Raw genomic sequence first — 25,315 nt, forward strand, 5'->3', positions numbered from 1 at the left:
CCTTTAATTTTACTTATACGAACATAATCACCAATCTTATACTTTAACTTAACAGACTTATATTCTTTCTTATATACTTTTTTCAATATCGCATGCTCATTTTTCTTATTCACTTCTACAGGTTTCATGCCAATTGTTCTATGTACTTTGTTATTATATTCATCAACCAAACCTTGCAATATTTTTAACCATTTATAATTACCTTGAACAGTAATTTTTTTCCACATATTTTGTTTAAGTGTTTTGTTAAACCTTTCAACAACAGAAGCTTTTTTACCACTATATGTTGAGTAATGATTGATATTGTTTTTTTTCATCAAATCTTCAAATTCTTTATTATAAAACTCTTTACCTTGATCAGTTTGTAAATTATTAGGTTTTCTTACTTTTAACACTGATTCAAATGCTTCTGTAACATTCTTCCCACTCTTATCTTTAACAGGAACAGCAAATGCATATTTTGAAAACACATCTATAATCGTTAGCAAATACTTATAACCTTTATTTAATTTTGAAACACCTTTTAACACACCACTATCCATTTCCACAAGATCTGCTTGCCATAAATCATCTATACCTTTAACAATAACACTTAACCTAGGATAATTTTTTCTAGATGGTTTATGAATTTCTTCTATAATATCTTCTCTAATACCTTCACCTTCATATAGTCAATCGCGCTTTTTAATGAATTGAGATTTATTAGTACCACATACAACACATATACCTTTCTTAACATATCTTCCATTCTTTGTTTGTTCTATTCTAATGTTATCTATTTTTGTATCTGTTGATTTCTTACACTTAACACAATACATCATTATTCATTAAAAGAAAATAATTAAGGTTCTCTTTCTATATACATAATAACTTCCAATAATTTTCCTTCCTCCATAGCTGAATTTTTTGTGCTTGAAACATAATTTTATCACCCTTTTTAATGTTTAATGGCAAATTTACCACTAAAGTATTTTTCAAAAATATATCTAAAAAGTATCTATCCAAACTTAATTCCATATGCATTATTGTTCCATTGTAGAGAAACTCATAATCATTAGATAAATTAAATATTCTGAAGATTGGATTTGGAACATTTCTAGTTCTCAATCGACATAATAAATTTATAGTTTCTTTTTGCACAATTAGATTAAAAGTTTCCTTTTTCATCATTTGGAAATCTTGTTTTGTTGTAAGTGTATTTAATTGGGATGATATTTCTGACTTATATTGATTAAATTCTGAAACAGAAACTTTTGCTTTAGATAGAATAGTAACATTATTATTGGTCTTTTTAAATTCTTCCATATATTCACCTTTTAAAACCTCAATATCATCTTTCTTTATATGTGTGTCTTGTAATGATTTTAATACATCTTCAAATTTGTTTCTATCACTTTCTAATTGGTTGTTAATATCGCTTTTCACTAACTCGAGCTGGTTTAACGTAATAGCATCTTGTTGATCAATACCATTAGTTATATTAACTAATCTTTTTTGTGTAAAATCAATCCACGATCTATAATTTGTTGTGAAAATTTTATTTAGTTCAGATTTAAAATTTGTACGACTCATTAAATTTTCATGTGTGTCTCTTTTATATTTTTCAAATTCTTCATTCTTAACAACATTATCTAAATTCCTTAACTGTTTCAGCTGCTCTTCACTATTATCACTTACCTTACTTCTAATATTACCAAAAATATCCATATTTATTATATAATAATTTGTGTTATTTAACAGCAAGTAAAACAGTTATACGAGGTCCACCAAAATCAATCAAATCACCATTCTCATCTTTAATTGAAACTTTAAAATTATTAAATTTATTGTGATGTATTGGGAAAAATATCTTTTCATTAGGTTCATATATAATTGGTTCTCTAAACTCTGCATTTGTTGTAAATGTTGCAATTAAGTCTGTTTCGTTGTGTGTTGTGTCATTGTGTTTTAAAATCATACCTTCTGCTAAATCACAGTGAATATTTATAGTATCAAACGGATGAAACCTTGGAACCTTATCTCCAACATGTTCTATCTTTTCAGTCAAGTTCTTTTCACTAAAACCTAATACAGTATTAATGGTATTTAAGGTTATATCACATCGTTGGCTAAATATTTTAACTCTATTTTTCCTTCTATCCTCAGTAAATTGAATATTTTTAAAAGGATCGTTGGTATATGGAAGGTTTGATTTAATATATTCTTCTAATTCTTGTAAACTATATTGACCAGGCTGAATTATGAGTTGTTTTGTAAATTTTGAGTTACTCTTACAAAATGTCAATTTGTTGTTCTTTTCTGTAATGTTTGGAGTTAAGTATGTTGTGTAAAATCCTGCAACAGCTACTTCTAAATCGTTTTCAAATGGGTAATGCAATGACATGTTTAATACAGATGAATAACCATTTAAATTAAATACCTTCATTTATTATATAATAAATAACTAATATGGATAATTGGGATATTAAAGTAAGGTTAACAGAAGAAACGGCGAAGAGAAAGAGGAATGGAGAGTTGTTACCTGATGATATAAGATGTTTAATAGCTGGGCCTAGTGGTTGTGGTAAAACGACGTTAATGATTGATAATTTTTTGTTAGCACCTAAATGGTTAAAATATGCAAATGTTTATATATATTCTAAAAGTTTAAATCAACCTAAATACCAACACTTAATACAACTTTTTCGAGATATAGAACATAATATTAAAGACACAATAGCAATAATAAAAGGAAACAATGAAGAGATTATTCCATTAGATGAATGTCAGGACTATTCTGTGGTAGTATTTGATGATTTCATATTAGAAGAACAAAACCACGTTAGAGAATATTTTACTCGAGATCGTCATAAGGGTTTGAACTGTTTCTATCTTGGACAAACATATTCTAAATTGCCAAAACAATTAATTAGGGACAACTTAAACTTTCTTTGTATATTTAGACAGGACAATGTAAATTTAAAACATATATATGATGAATTTGTTGCATCTGATATGTCGTTTGAAAAATTACAATCATTATGTAGCAAGTGTTGGAGTGAAGAACATGGTTTCTTAACAATAGATATGACTAGGAAGGTGAATAATGGTAAATATAGAAATAAAATTAAAGAATTTCTAAAAGTGTAAACTAAACGTATATGAATGCAGGTGAACGTATATATTATGTTATGTTATGTTATGGTATGTTATGTTTTTATTTTTTTTCTTTATATAATAAATGGATGTTAATAAAGCTAAGAAGTATATTAAGTTAAAAAAGAACTTATTAAAAGATTTAAGGAAATTAAACAAAGTAATCGAAGTAAGTATGAAAAATTTAAAGAACAAGATCAGCCTGTTATTGATGCAATTAATGATTTAGGGCAAGATATATCAAAAGTAGCAGAAGAAAATAAAAATCTAATTCAAGAGTTAGTTCCAGTTGTACATAAAAGTGCTAGAGTGGATTCAAGCTTATTAGAAACACCGCCTATGTATGATAGTTCTATAAATGAAAGTGATACGCCTATAACAGAAGAAATGAAACACATGAAAAAACAAATTAAATATAAAGTAGAAGGAATAGAATCTTTAGCAACAACTCATTTTGGTAATATTGCCTCAAGATATTATGCAACTAGAGATGATAAAAGTTTTGGAATACAACCATATGATGAAGATGGGAAAATTATACATATATTGGGAAATGCGGAAGTTAAAATTCATGGTGATGATTTAGTTATTAATAATCGACATTATACAGGGACAGAAGGTTTATGGGAATTATTGACAAAACATAATCCGACAAATTATAATGATGATGATCTAGAAAAATATAAACAAATAGTAATTGATTCTAGTGTTACATTTCATAATAATGATCCAAGTACAAGAAAACAAAAATCTAGTAAAGGTAAAAAATATAAAGATATTATCAAACTTATTTGGGATGAATATATAAAACCAACAACACCTTCAAAAAAGACACCAAAATCTGGAGAATGAATAAAGGTATATAACGAATTATCAAAAGAATACATATGGATGGATGATGTGAGAAAACTGATTGATCGTTTGATTGTTATTGATGGGGAAGAAAAATCTGGAAATGATAACTTTTATAATGAGAAAGTAGGTATTATGGATATGATTAATTCTAAACTTGCACAATTTATTCCTAATGATCCAAAAGGTGTAGGTTATTTGATTAAGATATTGAATACGCTGCCACCAAAATTTTGGAATAGTGAAAAGTATGGAAAAGGATTAGTAAATGATTTGATTAATAAACTTCCATTTGAGTTGCATATTCCAGGATTTCAATATTGTGGTCCGGGTACAAAACTTCAAGAAAGATTAAAAAGAGGTGATGAAGGTATAAACAAATTAGATGAGGCTTGTAAAGAACATGATATATACTATAGGGATAATAAAGATACAGAATCAAGACATATTGCAGATAAGGAATTAGAAAATAAAGCTTGGGAAAGAGTTTTTGCTAAAGATGCTAATTTAATAACTGAAAAACTACCTGCTCTTGGAACTGCTTTAGTGATGAATACAAAAGTAAGATTTGGTTTAGGTTTATAAGTAATGAAAGTAAGATTAGGTTTATAAGTATTTTTTAGATTTAGGTTTATAAGTATTTTTTAAATTTAGGTTTATATGTACTTTTTATGGAAATTTTTCATAAAAAGCTTTTAATTATATAATAAATATGCAGTTAAAAGGTTTTACATTTACGATTCCTAATCAGGAACTTAAACAATTAAATATAGATCACATTTTAACTAACAAACAACTCAAACAAAAGGAAGCAAAACTAAGTAAAGGACAGTGTATGTCTATCTCTTTCTATACCACAACTTAAGAAAATAAACAAAGAAATGAAGGCAAATGATAATAAAGTTCATTATGGTGGTTTTATATTTACTATTCCAACGATTTTAGCTTTAATAGGTGCTCTAGGTTCTGTTGCTGGAGGTGCGGCTGCTATTGCTAAGACTGTAGATGATGCAAAAAAGAATAAAATGGAATTAGAGGAACAAAAGCGACATAACTTAGCAATGGAAGAAAAACAAGGTGGTAAGCTTTCAAAAAACGTAAACTCCAAAACAGTAAAGAAAAAGAAGAAATTAAACCTTTAAGTAATTTAGACCTAATACAACTTGTTAAAAAACTTAAGATAAGAAACTTTAGAGGTGTATTTATGAGTGATGAATTGCCTAAACAACCAAGGAAGAATGAGTGTGGTATTGTTAATTTTGATACGTCTAAAAATATAGGAACGCATTGGATTTGTTATTGGAAAAAAGGAAATAGAAAGTATGTGTTTGATTCATTTGGAGGTAATCCACCAAAAACACTCGTAAAATATCTTGGTCATAATATAGAGTACAATAGCAGCCGTATACAACATTTTAACGAGGTAATTTGTGGACATTTATGCATTACAGTGTTAAAAATGTTTACAGATGGGTATAGTTTTTCAGAAATTATTAGTCAGTTGAATAGGAATAAGGATATTTGGAGAAGTTATATTTAAGTTTTTATGGGTTTATTTTATGGGCTTAATTCATAAAACGATTACAAATATTTTTTATAATAAATATGGATAAGATAGAATCATATGAATTACAATCCTTTAAATCTAATCAAAAAACAATCGAGAATTTAAATAAGCCAAACAGGTCTATTGAATTTGATATTGACGTGGGTGATGGCTTCATACATCCTTATTATGCTGATATTTATGTAACTTTTGAAATTAGAGGTAGAGATGCTGATGGAGAATATACTACTGGTCAAAATATTAGACTTATTAATAATTTCTTCCCACATTTGTTTTCTCAAATTCAAGTTAGTAAGCATGGTCAGATATTAGATATTATAGATTATCCTGGTTTAACTTCAACAGCTGTAAACACATGTACGATTTCAAAACCAGAGGCAAATCACTATGATGAATGTGGATGGGAAGGAATTACGTGGGCAAGAACAGATGAAGAAATAGTGTTTTTGCTAAGACTTTTGCCAGGATTTTGTTCAGATTTTAAAGATATTATGTGGAAAGGAGGATTGAAATATACATTTAAAAGAAGTGGTTCTGATGATAATGCATTTGCTATTTGGAAAACAAAAAAAAGCAGGATGGAACATATGATAATGATCAACCGCATCCAGGTAAAATTAAGATTACAAATATGGAGTTAAGAATGCCTATTGTTAATTATGAACCTAACTATGCCACCTTGTTAAGATCTAATATGTTAAAAGAAGGTAAGATTTCTATTTCATTCAACACGTATCAATGTTTGCAGAAGACTGTTAGTGGGAAGTATTTAGAATTCGATTTAACCACACAATTTAACTCAAGTGAATTTGATATGTCTAATTTTGTGATTGCCTTTTTCCAAACTGATAGAAATTATAGCCAAGAAAGAGATTCAAGCTATTTTGATCATTGTAAAGTTCAGAATATCCATTTTCGTAATTCTAGAAATGAATCTTTCCCATTAGAATCTTTAAACTTAGATTTTGCAAAACATAAGTATTTGAAAGTTTATGAAATGTATACGGTATATAAGCGAGCTACAATTGGAAATACAGAGATGTTTTATTATCCTAAGGAATTTTTAGAAAATAGGCCGATGTTCGTAATTAACACAAGCAAGCATAAATCAGTAACTGTAAGTGATAGAACTAATTTGAAACTGACTGTTAATTTTGAAAGCGATGTACCAGATAAAACAATTTGCTATGTTGTTATGATCGGTAAGAAAAATTTAGAGTATGATGTTGAGAAAGAAAAAATAATTGAGAAGATATAAACCAATTATATGTTTATTAGATTAGTTTAGTTTGTAAGTGTTTTTATGATAATATCATAAAAATTTATTTAATAAAATGACTATTCCAGATAACATTCCACGTGAGAATTTAATTGTGTTAATTGAAGATACTATATTAAATCTTGAGAAGTTATTAATGAAAAACAAAAGGAAGTTTAAGAGAATAAAATGTGTTTGTATTACTCTTATTACGTTATCAATTCTATTATCAGCTTCTACAGGGTTCATCAATGTATTTATTCCTGTTGCATTGTATTCAATTATTGTTCAGAACTGAGCGTTCTTCTCAATAAAAACTAACGCCAGTAAGTAAATGAAGAGACAGCAACATAAAAACTAATACTTTTTCTCCCCAGCAGGGGTGAGAGTGTGTGTGTAAAAACGTGACACCAAGAAAGCAACGGTAGCTACGTGCATTGTGTTAATATCGCATTAATCTACATATAATAATGTTCATCTAGCAACTTTGTTTGTATTTTTTGAATTCATATAATCTTGTGTGTTATAAATGCAATTATATTGAACAGTCTCAAAGCAACGTCGAAAAATTATTAAGAAACCAGCGCCTACACAAGGATTACATCGACCAAATGGTCCATCCACGCCGGATCAGAATTCTACAGTGCAGTTAACAAGGTAGGTAGTGAGTGCATATTTCAATACAATATTATCCTTGTATCACTTATACAAAATAAGCCTGTAAAAGCAAAGCCTCATTTAGAACGTAAGTGTTAAAAGTGTATTTAATTTGAGTGAAGCATGACGGACAGAATGAAAGAATTAGTTTTCAAGAGAGGTCAAATTAAGGCCAAACTCACTCGTTTTAAACCTTTTGTAGATAGTTTTACAGAAGATCAGAATATTACGCAGTTAGTGTTACGTTACGAGAAAATAAAACAGTGCTATGATGAATTTGATGCAATACAATCCGAAATAGAAATGTTACAGGGTTCATCAGAAATTGATCAGGAAACGCAAGAAAGAGAGCAATTCGAGAATACTTATTTTGATTTAGCAGCTAAGACGGAAGTGTTCATAAATCAACACAGCTCCAGTGCAAAGAAAAATGAAAACAATGAATCAAGCAATTCTAATCCATCAGTTAGGTTGCCGGTGATAAACCTTCCGACCTTTTCTGGAAGCTACGATGAGTGGTTGTCGTTCTATGACACGTTTCAGGCATTAATACATAACAATAGCACATTGCAGCCAGTCCAAAGGTTTCATTATTTACGTTCTTCTCTACGTGGGGAGGCTCTTGAAGTAATACAAGCCTTGGAAATTTCTTCTGAAAACTATGACGTAGCATGGACTTTACTCAAAGAACGTTTTGAAAACAAAAAGTATATTGTTAACAAACACGTCAAAGCTTTATTTGAAATGCCAATGGTGGAACGTGAGTCGGCTGTTTCGCTTAAATCTCTTTTAGACAGCACAGTAAAACATTTGAGGGCTTTAAAATCATTAGGTCAACCGACAGAAAGCTGGGATGCATTACTTATATATTTGATTGCGACCAAACTAGACAATACAACACATAAGGAGTGGGAGAAAACACAATCAACGAATGAATTACCGAGCATGTCACAGCTGACACAATTTTTACAGCAGCGTTGCCAAGTCTTAGACGCAGTTGATAATAAGCGTAGACCTAAAGAGACACCCTCAGTTCCAAATAACAAATATCAACAAACAAATAAGGCAGGCAAAAAGAGTTCTTACTCAACGACAGCACACGTAACGTATTCCGACAACAATGCATGTCCCAGCTGTAAAGGCTCCCACAAATTATTTCAATGCCAATCATTGTTGAAAAAATCTATAGGAGATAGAATTAAAGAAGTTAAACGTCTTTCTTTGTGTATAAATTGTCTCAAACGAGCGCATAAGGCAAATGAGTGCTTATCAGGTAATTGTAAAATATGCAATAAAAAGCATAACACATTACTGCACTACTCGCGTTGTCCATCGCCCACTAGAGCGAATGAACCACAAGATGAAAGGGAAATAGGTCAAGGTCAAAACACGCTCGCTGCAACAACATCACTCGAGGAGGAATGTGAAGGTAAGAATATTCGTTCTACAAACAGTGTACCGCAGAATCTTAGGAGACCACCAAGCGTTATGCTATCCACAGCTGTAGTATATGTTAAAGATAAACAGGGTAATTTTCAAATGTGTCGAACACTTCTCGATTGTGCTTCTCAGTCCAATTTTCTAACAAACAGAATGGTTCAATTATTGGGACTAACAAAGAGTAATAGCGTTGTACACATAAATGGTATAGGTAATGCTAATACAAGGTCATGCCATAGCGTTCAGGCTACAATTAAGTCAAGATATAACAATTATTCAGCCACTTTAGACTTCATCATATTGCCGCAAATATCACAAGACTTACCTATGGTTCGTGTAGACACGTCATCGTGGGAAATACCTTCCAACATTGAATTAGCAGATCCTAGCTTCAACATACCACAGCGTATTGACATGTTATTGGGGGCGGAAGTATTCTTTGATCTACTTTGTGAAGGGCAAATAAAACTCAAGGCAGGGTATCCAACCTTGCACAAAACATTGTTTGGCTGGATTGTAGCGGGAAAAATAGACAATCAACCACACATTTCGACAAATGTGTGTCACCTCTCCACAACAGAAAAAATACACGAGCAATTACAAAAATTCTGGACGATAGAAGAATGTTCAATGAAACATCCATTAAGTCAAGAGCAAGCAGAATGTGAAAGACACTTCAAAGAAACACACCGGAGAGACGAGACTGGGAGATTCATCGTCAGACTTCCCTTTAAAGAAAATGTGGTGAATCTTGGTAAATCCAAGGAGATTGCAACGAGAAGACTTTATTCAATGGAAAAAAGGCTTATGAAGCATCCTGAGAAAAAAAGGGCATATATAGCGTTCATGAAAGAGTACGAAGATTTGGGCCATATGGAAGAAATAACTAGAGCAGAGAGCGATACAATGATGCCAGACTACTATCTTCCCCATCATTGCGTAATGAAGGAGAACAGTACTACTACCAAACTCAGGGTTGTATTTGATGCATCGTGCAAAACAACTTCTGGACTTTCATTAAATGACACGATGAGAGTCGGGCCTACAATCCAAGAAGAATTATTTTCCATAACAGCAAGATTCAGGCAACATCAATACGTCGTGACAGCTGATATAGAGAAGATGTATCGCAACATTAGGGTACATGATTCAGATGCAAACTACCAGAAAATACTGTGGAGAGAAAACCCTCAAGAAGCAATAAAGATATATCGACTCAAAACTGTAACATATGGTACTGCAGCAGCTCCTTTTCTAGCCACTAGATGTCTTCAGCAACTAGCCATAGAAGAGAAGAAGAATTTCCCTAAGGCAGCAGAAGTTGTAATGAGGGATTTCTATATTGATGATCTTCAAACAGGGACAAACACGAAGAAGGAACTACATGAATTACAAGGTCAACTCACAACTCTTCTGCAAAGAGGTGGTTTTTGTTTGAGAAAATGGTTTAGCAACGACACTTCACTGCTTTCAAAAATACCCAGTGAACTTCAAGAATCAAATTTCACCATTCAACCAAATGATGATTGCATCACAAGAAGTTTAGGATTGTTGTGGAATCCCATTAAAGACACATTTTCTTTCTCTGTCAAACCAAGAAACAACCCTCAACAAATCACGAAGAGGACTATTCTTGCTACAGTAGCGAGCATATTTGATCCCTTAGGATTAATAGAACCAGTTATTCTTAAGGCAAAAATATTTCTGCAACGTTTGTGGGAATTAAAATTGAATTGGGATGAAAAGGTTCCAGCCCCATTGCATTCAGAGTGGGAAACTTTTGAGCAGCAACTTCAAAAGTTGGAATCACTACATGTTCAGCGGAAGGTTATTCAAGAAACACAATCGCAGGTAGAAATTCACGGATTTTGCGACGGATCTCAAAATGGATATGGAGCTTGTATATATGTAACATCTAGTACAAAAAATGGAAAATTCACAGCGAACTTACTGTGTTCAAAATCTCGAGTAGCACCTTTGAAGAAGACAACTATTCCTCGCCTAGAACTTTGTGCAGCTTTGTTACTTGCACAGCTAACTCAGAAAGTAATACAAGCATTACACTGCAAGATCGATAAGGTTGTTTTATGGTCAGATTCCACCATTGTATTAGCATGGATAAGAGGACCTTGTTCTCAATGGAAGACGTATGTTGCAAATCGTGTAGCGGGAATTCAACAGCTGACTTGTAACTATGAATGGAGACACATCAGAACAGAGGAGAATCCAGCAGATCATATATCGAGAGGATTAACACCGTCAGAAATTCTTGATAATGAATTATGGTGGCATGGGCCTTCATGGCTATCTGAGAAATTAGACTCACAGACGAGGGAAGATGTTTGTGACCTAAGCGATGTTCCCGAGCGACGAAAAAATACAGCAGTAATGGTTTCTACAACACCGTGTCAACTCTTAGACAGATATTCATCATTAAGAAAATTGCAACGTGTAACTGCTTATTGCCTACGATTCACACACAACATGAGAAGATCTAATTGTGACAGACAGCATGGACATCTTACAGTAAGTGAATTACATGAAGCACTCGAATGTCTTATTAAACTATCACAACAACAAGCATTTCACAAGGAATTAAATACATTGAGATCAGGAAAGGAAGTCGACAACCAAAGTCAACTGAGAAATTTGAACCCATACTTGGATGAGAGGCAAATCATCAGAGTCGGAGGAAGATTAAATGCAGCAGATCTTACTGAAGGACAGAAACATCCTATTGTACTTCCAGCTAACTGCAACTTGACAAAGTTAATCGCTCAAGAAGAACATAAGAAGCTATTGCATGCCGGACCTCAATTATTGTTATCATCCTTGCGACAATCATATTGGCCAATACGTGGACGTAACTTGGTTCGTCAAGTTGTGCATCAGTGTGTCACATGTTTCAGAAACAATCCTAAAGATGGTAAACAGATGATGGGAGATCTACCAGCTGACAGAGTTCAACCAACAAGACCATTTCTTCACAGCGGCGTTGACTACTGTGGGCCCATTTACCTTAAATCGAGTAACCGACGGGGAGCCAAACTCCATAAGGCATATATAGCACTTTTCGTGTGTTTTGCGACTAAGGCGGTTCACATTGAACTTGTTAGTGATCTAACTACAGAGGCGTTTATTGGAGCATTAAAGCGATTCATGGCTCGTCGAGGAAAATGCGCTAAACTGTATTCTGACAATGCAAGTAACTTCGTTGGTGCAAAAAGGGAACTACAAGAATTGAAGACTTTATTTGAATCAGAACACCATAAAGAAAAATTACATAACTTTCTAGCAGCTGATAACATCACGTGGGTTTTTATTCCAGCAAGATCACCAAACTTTGGAGGCTTATGGGAATCATCAATTAAATCTCTCAAATATCATTTAAAGAGAGCCGTGGGAAATGCTTCACTCACCTACGAAGAGATGAACACTATTTTGACACTGATTGAGGCTTGCTTAAACTCTAGACCCTTTATTTAACACCTGGTCATTTCATAATAGGCGACGCACTCACTACCATGTCAGAACCTAACTTGAAAAATATTCCTGTCAACAGACTTTCGAGATGGCAATACATACAACAACTTCACCAGCAATTTTGGTCCAGATGGTCAAAGGAGTATATATCAAGTCTTCTAGAACGATCCAAGTGGAGAAGAAAATTCCCCAATCTTCTGGAAGGTGATTTGGTGCTCATCAAAGAAGATAACATTCCACCTCTAAAATGGAAAACTGGACGTATTGTGCAATTGTTTCCTGGGAAGGACGGAATAGTACGAGTGGCGACAGTGAAAACTACCAGAGGTACAACAACAAGATCTATTCGTCAATTGTGCCCGCTTCCTAAGGAGAGTTAATGTGTTGGTGTATTCATAGTGTGTACATTGTGTGATTCATAGTGTTGTGTTGTGTGTGCATTGTTCTGTTTATGTTTATATCATTCATTCATAACTTGTGTTATATATTGTTGTGTATATTAAGTTCATGAACCAAATTAATCATTCATAGATTTGTTGAAGAAATTCCTTCAAGGCGGGCGGTATGTTCAGAACTGAGCGTTCTTCTCAATAAAAACTAACGCCAGTAAGTAAATGAAGAGGCAGCAACATAAAAACTAATACTTTTTCTCCCCAGCAGGGGTGAGAGTGTGTGTGTAAAAACGTGACACCAAGAAAGCAACGGTAGCTACGTGTATTGTGTTAATATCGCATTAATCTACATATAATAATGTTCATCTAGCAACTTTGTTTGTATTTTTTGAATTCATATAATCTTGTGTGTTATAAATGCAATTATATTGAACAGTCTCAAAGCAACGTCGAAAAATTATTAAGAAACCAGCGCCTACACAAGGATTACATCGACCAATTATTACAACTGCATTTGCTTCGGCTTCTGCTGTTATCACTGGCCTATCAACACGGTTTAATATAGCTTCAAAGAAAGAATATTATAAAAATATGGTGAATCGAATTCGGCTTTTTAAAGATGAGCTTAATGTAATTAAGCTCATGAATGGTGAATTAACAGATGAAAATGTAAGAGATATTGTTAACAGAATCAATGACATACTTAACGAAATTCGAGGCTATTAGAAACTGATTTTTAAAAAGTTTTAATATAATAAATACGATGGCGAGTCATATTGAACTTTTAAATAAACTTGGAAGTCTTGAACAAAAACAGGTTATTGGATTAAGAGAATTAGAATTAAATACAGAATATAAGATTGTGAAAATGGAAAAGATTAAAACTAAGTTTGGAAAGAGCATTTTAGTTGAATGTGAGGAGTTTAAGGTATTTCTTCCACCTAGATTTACAAAACACTTAACAGATAAAATGATTGATGAGATCGTTAAAGATGGAATAAAAATCAAATACACTGGTTTAAAAGATAATTATCCAACTGTTGAGTTCTGTATGTAAATCCAAAAAATAATAAAAATGATCAAAAATATGTTGTCAGAAGTAAAAAATGGAGTGAATAGAATGGATCCTCAAAAGAAATTTATACTTACTAATAATTTTAATGTAATTGTGAAAAATGTGCAAACCGAAGTTCAAGTGGTTTTTGATATTAACGGCTGTCTATTCAGTTTGAATTATGATCAGTGGACAGAGTTTAAGAAGTCATTGTTTCCTATAGAGAACGAGGTTAGCAGAAGATTTCATTATCAATATCCGAACTTGTAAAATCAATATACTAATTTGAAGTATTATGTAATTATGTAGAATTTAGTTAACTTTTATGGTAAAATCATAAAAGTGTTTTGTAATTTTATTTTACTAAATTTAGTGATTTTTTATAACTAAATTTAGTGATTTTTTGTAACCAAATTTAGTGATTTTTTAAAGTCAAAACCGGTTATAACCAGATTTTGTAACTAGATTTAGTGATTTTTTTGTTTTTGTAACTAGATTTAATGATTTTTTGTTACTAGATTTGGTGATTTTTTGTAACCAGATTTAGTGATTTTTTGTAACTAGATTTAGTGATAGAATGCATTAGAAGTTGTTATGAGTAAGATAGAAGTTATTTGAGATGTGATAGAAGTTATTTGGGATAGGAAGTGCGCTGCAAATTATTAGGGGGTAGATTAGAAGTTATTAGAGATGATAGGGTGACATATAGTTTGAATGGGCTAATAATGAATTTGTGTGCAGAATCCCCATTATCTATCTACTTATATTATTTATTTATTTATTTATTTATTTATTTATTTATTTATTTGCAACAGATGCTTCGTATACGCACTAGAGGCGACAGAAAAGGAAAGTAAGTCCACACGCCTTCTTTATGTTTTTACGAGAAATCGAGGTAATTCGATTTACCTTGTTATTGCAGAGGGCCCTTCAATTATTGGAAAATTGTACAACTTATCACAGTAAACTAAATTGTCCTAGGGTTCCCCGCAGGGTCTCAGGATCCAGGTCAAAATTTTTAAATGGAAAAAGGGCGGAACGGTCAACTTGCACATCGTATGAAAGTTCGTGTTAAATGAAAGAAGATACATCAAGTCCCGATTCTCACGATAAGCCTGTGCAAAATAGCTTTGGGTCAAAATATCATCACAATCTTCATAGCAAAGTTTATGGTCACTCGTATGAACCTCAAACAGTGGGATAGGTGTAAAAACAAAAACCCAGATATGTTATTATTTCAAAACTATAATGATTCAAAGTAAATATATATATATATATATATATATATATATATATATATATATATATATATATATTCCAGGTTCCCTCGCAGGGTCAGAGACAGGGTCCAACTGAAAATGTAGAAATGGGATAGGGGTTCAAGTAAAGTATCGTATCAAAGCTGATAAGTCAAAGATAAAACAAGTCTCGACTCTTGATAATATGCCTGTACAAAATGGCGGTAGATCAAAATGTCAACACAAGCGTGTTGAAACATTCTAGAATTTTTTTTACACCTGTCGCACTGTTTCAGATTAATAGAAATGGGTATAGACGTTTGAGTGACGCTTATTTTGTCATTTTTACCCACCGCCATTTTTCACAAGCTTATCAAGAGTCGAGACTTGTTTCAGCTTTCATACGATCAGAAATGTAGTCATTTGTGGAAGTTAGAAAAGATATAGAATATATTTTGAGAATTTGGAAATAAGATGTTGGTAAGACAAACAAGTAAGCTACTAACCTATAGATAAAGTGTTATAAAATTTTGTTTCCTTGTTTTTTGTGTGTGTGTGCTTTACTTTTTATTATGTAATAAACATCTTATAAAAATACAATAATTTGCACTTTTAAAGAGAAAATTAAAAACAAGGGACCAATATTATCACGTACCACAAAATGTTTCCGCTGATAGTAATGTAGAAGCTAATTATTGCGAAGCGTCACGATCTTATTAGTTCCTAAGCATTATAAGGCTACCAGACGAGATAAACGTCCGGAAGGATATTGTGGTTTTGTCCTAGAGATCATTACTTTATGCATTTGAGAAATATAAAACATTGAATTTTTCTACCAATTGATTCACAATTATGCATAAAAAGTAAAATTACGCATAATTATGACGTGCAGTTACTAATGCGTACCCTAGGGATGCGCACGAGTCGAGACATGTCTCGAATCTAGACTTGACTTGAATTCGAGTCGAGATTTGACTTGAGATACACTTCGTAAAGTTCGAGACGAGTCGAGACAAACTTATTTCTCGAGTCGAATGTCTCGAAAATCTTTCTATAATTTTTCATATTAATTTGAAGTGAGTACCGGTATTCACTCAGAAACATACTTGACACCAATTCCAGCATTTATTACTTTAGAAAGGTACAGAACGCATAAACGTAATCTTCTGAGATCAAGATTTAATTTTCAGCTCAATTCAGTTAATTAAAACTAATAATTAATGTGATATTTGATTGTACTTCAAATATAATAATAATAATAATAATAATAATAATAATAATAATAATAACAATAATAATAATAATAATAATAGATTATCTAGTTTCTAGAAAGTGGGAGGAAATTGGAGAACCCCGAGAAAACTCACGAGCACAGTGTTTGTCCACTACAAAGCCCACACGGCGGGAGCAGGGTTTGACCCTGGAACCCTAGGCACCGGAGGTGAACGCTATACCACTGAGCCATTGCGACCTCTTCACAACATACCAGGACCAACTAGAACGTTACCAACCTCCAACCTTTAGGTTTGTTGTTTCCTAATTTCCTGTTATAGGATTTGAGACGATGGTAAATGTAGTGTAAACTGTATAGTATTAAAAAAAATATCCGAAGAGGGAGATTTTAGAACCATAACATTGCAAAACAAAAATTAATTATTTTTTTAATTCACTCAACTAGATAATATCTATTCATAGAGAAGGGTTTACTTCCGAAGTTGCCCGACCGCCTTCTTTAGCCTAGTTTTTTTTTCGAAAACAGGACGAAATTGACGGAAACTTCGACAAGCATATAAGTTCAAAGTAGGTTAGGTTAGGTTGTGAACAAGCGGTCGGGTAACCTCGGAAGTTGACCCATAGAGAATGAAGATTCTCGTTCAATAATAATAATAATAATAATAATAATAATAATAATAATAATAATAATAATAATAATAATAATGTGATTCTTACAAATTTTTCAAAACTTTTCATTTGCAATATACTCAGATCAAATTCGCTTTGTTCCTTTTTGCCATGCAAAGAAACATTTTTTTTTTTAATTCTTATATCCTTTGAGAATACGTTGGGGATATTTTCCGACATTCGGATGGCATTAGCACATTTCCGGCTTATCACGTGAAAAACACTCAGTATGGAAACTTTCAGTCATAATAATGTACTTCAAATTGCCATCTTAGTTTTCCGAGAAAGTGAACTAATACCGTAAACGGTTTCTCTCAACTGTTTGGAACGTATATATATATATATATATATATATATATATATATATATATATATATATATATATATATATATATATATATATATGTTCATTTCTGATTTACTAAACGTACGTTACAGCTGAAGCAATGTTTTATTTCTTATTTTTTTAAGTGGGAAGATGATACATTTCATTATACTGTTGATCCTGACGATTGCTCTTTCAACATTCCCGATAGTGTGGATTCCCCAATAGGATATTTCAAGAAGTTTTTGTCAGAAGATGTGCCGGTGATTTGATTGTAGAAGAAACAAACTTGTATTCGACATAAAAGACAGGGAAAAGTGTAAATATATATTGCTACTGAAATGGAGTCAATGACAGAACAAAGGCAGACCACGTGCAACTGCCTCCCCCCACCACAGCTCTCGCGGTAATAGATAGAAACTGCTTAGTCGGTTCTGCCGCACCCTGTATGTAAGTTAGAGAAACCGTCAGTTAAATCTTTATGATGCGATTGTTATCTACCATTTATTCGAAGTTTCCAAACCCTCAACACATTAAGATTAATTTACTTTAGATTACATTATTACTTATGAAAAACTAAAACGAACATGAAATTTCTTAAATATTTTTACAAGTATATCACATTTAAGTAATGTTTGTATTTAATAATATATATCTGCTACTAGAATAATAAAGTCTAGATTGTTTGGAATTTAAGCTATAGAAATCAACTGAGAATAAAAATATTGGCAACATTTTGGAATTTTAATGAATGAAAAAATGGATTAGACTATATTTTTTCTCGAGAACAAAAATGGTGTTGTGATTGGGAAAATAGAATTAATACCTAATAATAAAATTGTAATTGTTATTCAATCTTTACATGTATTGTAGTCATTTGATTTCAAATATATACGATATTGAACATCACACTACCATCATATTTTCCGATTATTGTTTTCTATTCAATAAATAAATTCTATTCTTTGGTTCTGTGGACTTACCTTTTACCCTCTGTTTGGTTATATTGCATATCATAGTATTTATTAAGTAAAACTGGTGATAACAGAGATTCCATTTTTTTTAATTCGCTCTTGAAATCTACACCTATCTAGCCATTTGTTCCCAAGAACCACATCGAACAGCACGGTATGCAAAGTTCCATGCTTGCATTATATGTACAGTTTTTAAATGTTTTTCGTCCATAAAATGAACTGTTTTCTTTGGTGCTGTAAGATCCATTTGTGGATGCATAAACTAAAATAGTATTAAAAACTTTACCATCACAATATTATAATATTCATTTATCAAATCAAACTATCCGAAACAGATTAGTTTATTTCTAATTTCGCATTAGTTGATACTGAATCCCCATTAGACAAATTAAAGAGCTCTAGCACATTTTTATGTATTAGAAACTTCATTTCCTGATCTATACTATCTTTTATGATGTTAATAAAAAGTGGAAATAACTATCGATATCACTTAATGTTATTATAACAATAATTCAAAATATAGTCATAAACAATATCTTTCCCATGAATGTTATAGTCATTCAACTACAATAATGCTGTTACAATCTCGTACCTATGTCACACCAATGACTACAATTTTAAAAACATTAAATAATTTTGTTGTTTGCCGGAACTTCGTAATAACAAAAACTTCATTACAAGAAGTTGCGCAATTCATTTTGCTTTAAATATTGTTCTTATACTAATGGTCATTGTGCGTGGTTGTACAGGGACTTCAATTTAGTTTCGCCGAATATTAATTAAGTTTCGGCTGCTTTCAGTTAAACCGAAGGATACAAATTCTGTAAAGCCAATCATATATTATAATTTAATAGGCTTAATTCTGTACCCTTATTCAAGAAACAATTTAAATTTACTCCCCCCCTCTATGTCGCAATCGACTACTGGCGATGTGAAAACATCCATATTTAATTCATCGTCGTTGTTATTCTCGCTCAAAACTAAACACGTAATAAATTTTGAAGACTCAGTCAGATTTTAGATCTTCTAAATTAGGCCCTATTTTCTGGTTGTGGTGAGAAAAGTTACATCAATCATGTGCAGTCCTCTTCTAAGTCTGGTTGCTTACTGTCTTTTCCGACCTGGCTACATTTCCAGCCGACGAGCAATGTGAACTGCCAAAATTCACACCGATCGTAGATATGGAGGATTTAATGCTGAAGTTACCGTAGTAATTACAGGAATCGATAAAGATGGATTGAACTTATTTCTTGGGGGAAACTGACTTTTCTTCACTGACACTCAGGAAATTCAGATCATTCCTCCTCATTTTCAATTATCAAACTACTACCTACAGGTGTTTCGTTCAATATTTCCCTTGCAGCGAAGTATGAGATTTTTAGCTAGGGTGGATAAGATTATTAAGCTGATGGTTCCACTTTTATATCAAATAGGGAAGGTTTATGATATCTTACTTGAAATAAGTAACGACAATAGAACAGATAGAATGGTAGCCCACGATGATGCCCTGTGCGTAACTTCACTTTCTTCTGCTCACTTTTTATCTGGCATGGCAAGCGATGGAGTTGGCATCAGCATTAGAAATGGATAATCCACGGATAGGTAATACAGTGCAAGCTCGAAGTCGAAAGACGAAAAGACAGTTTCAGTACGAGGCAGGGGATGAAACTATTGAAGATCCACAAACAAGATATAGGATAGATTTTTATTACAGAGTTTTAGACATAGGCCTAATTGTGTTAGCTTTAAGAGAAAGGTTTCAGCAACTTAAACATCACAGCAAGTATTTCGATTTTCTTTACGATATAGCCTAAGTAATCTTAAAGATATGCTACCTGGACTTTTGTCTGAACTTGCCAGCATTTTGACACACGATTTGAAAGACGAACTGAAAGTGTTATCTACTAAGCCTAAAAGTTCAACAAAAGAGACTTTACAATTAGTTAACGAACATGACTGCTCCCAATTTCAACTGTTGCACTTAGGATTTTGTTAATCTTACCGGTAACAGTGGCAAGTGGAGAAAGAAGTTTTTCAAAATTTAAGCTTATTAAAAGCTATCTAAGTTCTTCAATGTTTGAAACACACTTGAGTGGTCTAGTGATGATACCAAGAGAACACGAATTGGCTGAAACATTGGACACGCGAACGTGATAAAGGAATTTGCTCATAGGCCCTATCAAAGCAAGAAAAGTTTCCTTCAATTAAGGTACTTTAAATTTACGTATCTCTATTGTGTTTTAGTACAATATAAGGATTTGGCACATTTCATAAGCTTAAAATTTAAAATTCTTAATCATGATAAAAGTATTTTTTTATTATTATTTTATTTTCTATATGCGCTGCTGTATATCACAGATATACAGCAGAATCGAGCATACTGAATATTGTGTCATGTAGCATACGACGTAGTTCAAATATTATGAAAGCATTCGAGTGAACTAGTTCAATTTTTTTTGTTTACTTTTCCATTTCATATATGTTTTTAAATGGGGCATCTTTTTCGTGACACTTGAACGTCTTCTTTCAAAATAAAGTTTTCAGATTAAAGGGGCGGCATATAAAAGTACCGCACAGGGCGGCAAAACTGCTAGCGCCGGCCCTGGCTGCTGTCCACGGTTCCAATTTATTAGACAGTCAACAGATTACTAAAAAAAATCCAACCAAATACATCAAATATCATCATCTTTCTACGTAGTGCAACAGTAAAAAGTATCCTCGTGTACGGAAGGCGGTAAGGTTCTCTTGTAAACTATTACCGAAGACAGAATTTAGTTTTCTACACTATTTTTGTTTTCTACACCAATCGCTTCTGCATGTTCACAAATATGCTCCTACAAAGTTTGATTGCATTCTGTCAACTGGTTACGTACGTCTCAGCTACTGTTATCGCTTCCTTTAAAGTATTTTATGAGATTTATCCCTTTTTTTAACAGAAGTGTAGTACAGGTATATCTGGGAAATCTTGTGCTGTAATTTGTAGCCAGCTATAAAAAGCACTTACCCTTAAAATCTAACGCGTTACTTGCCCCCCCCCAATCCCCACAAAAAAGTAACTGTTACATTATTTTGAAAGTCCAACACAAGCTGGTAAAGGGCTGTATGGAATATTTAAATTGCGAACATAGTATTTGTATATTTATTGGGTCCAAACATGAAGCGGAAGATGTTATTTACAAATAACAGAACGAAAAGAAGAAATATACATGATACCCAGTGGCGGCTCTACAGGAGAGGTCCTCACTCTTCGCTCCATTTCTCTACCTACAACTGAATAATAATAATAATAATAATAATAATAATAATAATAAAGCAAAACAAGTGTGATTGTCTTGCCTCCCCAAAATTTTTCTTACCCTCTCCCCAAGTATTACGAGTCTAGAGTCGCTACTGATGATATCATTAACTGAATATAATTTGTAATGTATTTGATATTGTTTTATGGTCGCATAGTTGTCCATAATTTCGAACATGTTGAATATGCATGTCCAATTTCCCAAATGAATTATCTCCACGCACTCCCATCAATTTTCTCTACATTGCCCAGTTCTCATTTTCATTGTTTACCCACCCAACAGCTAGGTGCGCCTGTTTCCGCCCACTCCATAAAGCGTTTCTGGTGCCGTACCTGGTGGTAGTGGTGGGGGGAGCTGTTAGGTAGAACAGGAATTAATTCAGATCAAAATTTTAATCAGTTTTTCAGTAGTTCATGTCCAACATACTAAGGTTCGTAGTACGTAACAGGTGCCGCCATACAAAATTTATCTACTGGTTGCATACTGCTGCAGGCGTAGTTTCGTCCTGCAACAATGTTAATCTTATGGGCCCAAATGGCCCTTAAAATGTTGAATAGAACAATAACACGATTTTTGAAAATTTGAATGAGAACTGGACAATCTACACAGAAGTTGCAATCGACCAATGAAAACGGCATGTTTCTAGCACTTGTGGTTTCCGAGATTGGTGACAAATATATAAACCTAGCATTTCAATATATAGATAGTACAATATATCCTCGTGAACGAGAGATGACAAGTAACTGTTCTTAAGAATTACAATTTAATTCTTTAAAAATAAAAAAAAAAACATTATATTCTCCTCTTGTTATGGTTATCTGGAAACGAAACAAATCATTTTCTGAGGTGAGTACCATGTAAACTTCTCCTATAGTTATAGGAAAGAAACTGGCTAAATATAACTTCAAAAATAGCTAGAAATGGCTAAACCAGTGGCGTATTTAAGGTGGGAGGGGTTACCGAGTAGGTGATTTGCAAAGAGGGAGAATGAGCAAACCAAACCCCGTAATTTAGACTTTTTGATAAGGCTGATAATTTATAGGTTTCTTTTCTGAAGAAAACGTAATTTCCGCTGCCTGTTCAGCTAGCTGGTTACAAACAAACCAGCTTTAAGCGGGTGATATGAAGAAGTTTACATGTTACTCGCTTCTGTACTCGAAAAACGATGATTTGTTTCTTAGTAAACTATCTGATTTGTTTCTTAGTCACTATCTACTCGCTATAAACTACCGACCCTATTGATAAATTAACTACAAAATATATAAGTATTTTACTCAACTGCTATTTTGTCACTACCGGTACTGACTTCAGCTGGCTGCTCTGAGACAGGGGCTACTAAATATGCGATTCGCACTTGCATTGGTCGCTGGGAGTGTGACGTTACGCGGAAGAGGGGAAATTGTGTCTACTGCTTTTATCATATATTTTTTTTTTTGTATACTCCGAGCATGTTCTAATCTAACTTCATTTGATTATTGAAACTACATAGAGACAAAAATATTACTAATTCTAACACTACAAATACGCAGGATAAATTGCTATATTATAATAAATATATATTAATGTTATAATCCACTCTGTTTTATGAATATTGATAGGAAATATTAGTGATAATTCTAATTGCAGCCCTCAGAAGAAGTCACAGAACTCGGAACACATTGATTGTTATTCCTTGCATTGTGTTTCTTCATTGTTTGAGTTTTATTTTATTTTAGTTTGGTTTTTATTTATTTATTTTTTCTTAGGTTGAGATAGCTCAAATAAATGTTCTTACATATGCTTGTACCAACGCCGTAATTTAGATCTTTTTTTCTGGAGGGACAAGCAGTAATAAGAGTATTTGGGTCCCCATAGAAAAGTTGTTTTTCTAATTTTTGGGACCCTTTTACTCTTTATGGACCCCCGGACCCTGTGGGCCCTCTTGTACGACAAGGTTTGTGGGGCCGTTAGTTACTCCCCTGGGCTCGTTCCATACATGATAATTTAATTAAGGAGACAATATTGACAAATCTCAAAGCCATACGAATACATATTATCTCTAGGACCCCTAATAGTAGATATTTTTTATTGAAATGGACCCACGACTCATTTTTGTTTTATTTACCTTTTGTGTGCTGTTTTGTTTATGTAATGTAGCACACAACTGGCATTTGTAAACAATTTGATCCTAGTAGCTAAAACTGAGAAGGATTTACAACAACGTAAATATATGGAAGAATGAACTTGAAAAAAGGAGTATGAAAATCAGCGTAAACAAAACAAAAAAAAATATGACAAAGTTTGTCACTTTGTGTGTAGAATTCCGGAAAGAATGCCACAAACTTATGGCTAACATTTGTTGAAAAGTAGGGATGCGCACGAGAGAAGGTTTGGGGCAGTCTCGTCTCGAAAATGTGCGGTAAAAATGATGTCTCGACTCGAAAAATATATATTTCTCTATTGGTAGTGCTGTGTCTCGACTCGAATTTTGTCAGGAAAATTCTGTCTCGACTCGAGTCGTGCGCATCCCTATTGAAAAGCTAAATTTTCCTACATTTTATGTTCGTAACATCTCCCTTTTCCCGCCTTAAAATATTCTTGGCTAAATCTCCCAACGCTGGGAGAAATTTCCCCCAAACTAGCATCACTGTCCCATACTGAGTTGGGTGACATTCTCCACTACCCGCGGTCCGGCGACTGCATGGATTGATTTGTCCTACCCAACTTCTTGACGAAAAATAAAAGTGCCACTTCTAATGTCCTTCAATTCTCATTTATGTTTACCGTATCCCTCTCCCAACAGACAGAAGGTCTACACCCCCCTCCCGGAGAAATGGTTGATCCACGGCCTTTTCTCCACTGACTAAAGAGTTTACACTTGTAATAAAACAATAAGGCTGTGAAATTGTCACTAATCGGAGTGTGAATTTCTACGGTCCAATCTCTCTAGCACCACTCTGTTACAATAACAGTTGGTCTGACCTTTACGATATAAAATGGTAAAGTGTTTGTCAGTGAGGAAATTGAAGCACTTCTAGGGGGTAGGGTAATTAGTGTGTGCCTAAAATATAGTATTTGTAGTAGGAGAATATTCTTGCAAGTGTTAAGTTCTCAATGCATTTCAACAGAAACTTTTATTCGCAGCAAAATACCCCTGTACAATATGGAAAAGATTATGATTTCTTAGTTCACAGCATTTTCTCACAAAAGTCTTTAAAAATCAGTTTTTCATAGCGTATTAAGGTGTTCGGGTACTCTTTGAGAGTATCTCTACAAAGTATGCTCATATTCTAATTTGCGTAATCACTAAAACACCACGTTAAATTTAAGTTACAAATATGCATAAATTCAATTATCAATATTTATTCAAAGTAGTTTACCTTCTAGTTTATAAAAACTGAAGAAGAGACTAGACCTTCTAGTTTATTTCCTGTTAGCCTCCAGAACTTTTTCGTGGTAAATCATCCGCAGCAGAATGATAGCCACCATTCAGCCAAGAAATAACTCGTTTACTTTGAGCTTGTCTAGCGAAGGGCCATTAACATTGATAATCAACAACTTAGACAATGTTTGAACACTTCGTCGTCTTCGCCTATTAAAACACTCAGCAAAAAGTATTACCTCTTTATCACCATACAACATATTTTCCATATCGACCATGTCAGTTGGCAATGTCGACTCATATAGAACAAACTTCATCTACCACGCCTTCGATAGGGAATCTTACGCATCAATTAAAGCTTGATGATTTATTATTCGTTCA

The 25,315-nt window shown here is 33.0% G+C and overlaps 1 protein-coding gene and 1 long non-coding RNA gene across 2 annotated transcripts in view; one reads left to right on the plus strand and one right to left on the minus strand.

The window, feature by feature from the left end:
* Positions 1-25,315, minus strand: part of LOC145673911 (uncharacterized) — a 122,838-nt gene that overhangs the window by 45,036 nt on the left and 52,487 nt on the right. The gene's annotated exons all lie outside the window — the stretch shown is intronic.
* Positions 7,593-12,395, plus strand: LOC145673953 (uncharacterized). Its single transcript, XM_081743771.1, has one exon. The coding sequence runs from the start codon at positions 7,593-7,595 to the stop codon at positions 12,393-12,395; it is 4,803 nt and encodes a 1,600-aa protein (XP_081599897.1).

This window comes from Thermobia domestica, chromosome 17 (genome assembly GCF_964235325.1).
Source record: "Thermobia domestica chromosome 17, izTheDome1.hap1.1, whole genome shotgun sequence".
Taxonomy (NCBI): domain Eukaryota; kingdom Metazoa; phylum Arthropoda; class Insecta; order Zygentoma; family Lepismatidae; genus Thermobia; species Thermobia domestica.

Excerpts from the sequence above, each read along its gene's own strand:
- LOC145673953 (XM_081743771.1), top strand. The coding sequence starts at position 7,593 with ATGACGGACAGAATGAAAGAATTAGTTTTCAAGAGAGGTCAAATTAAG.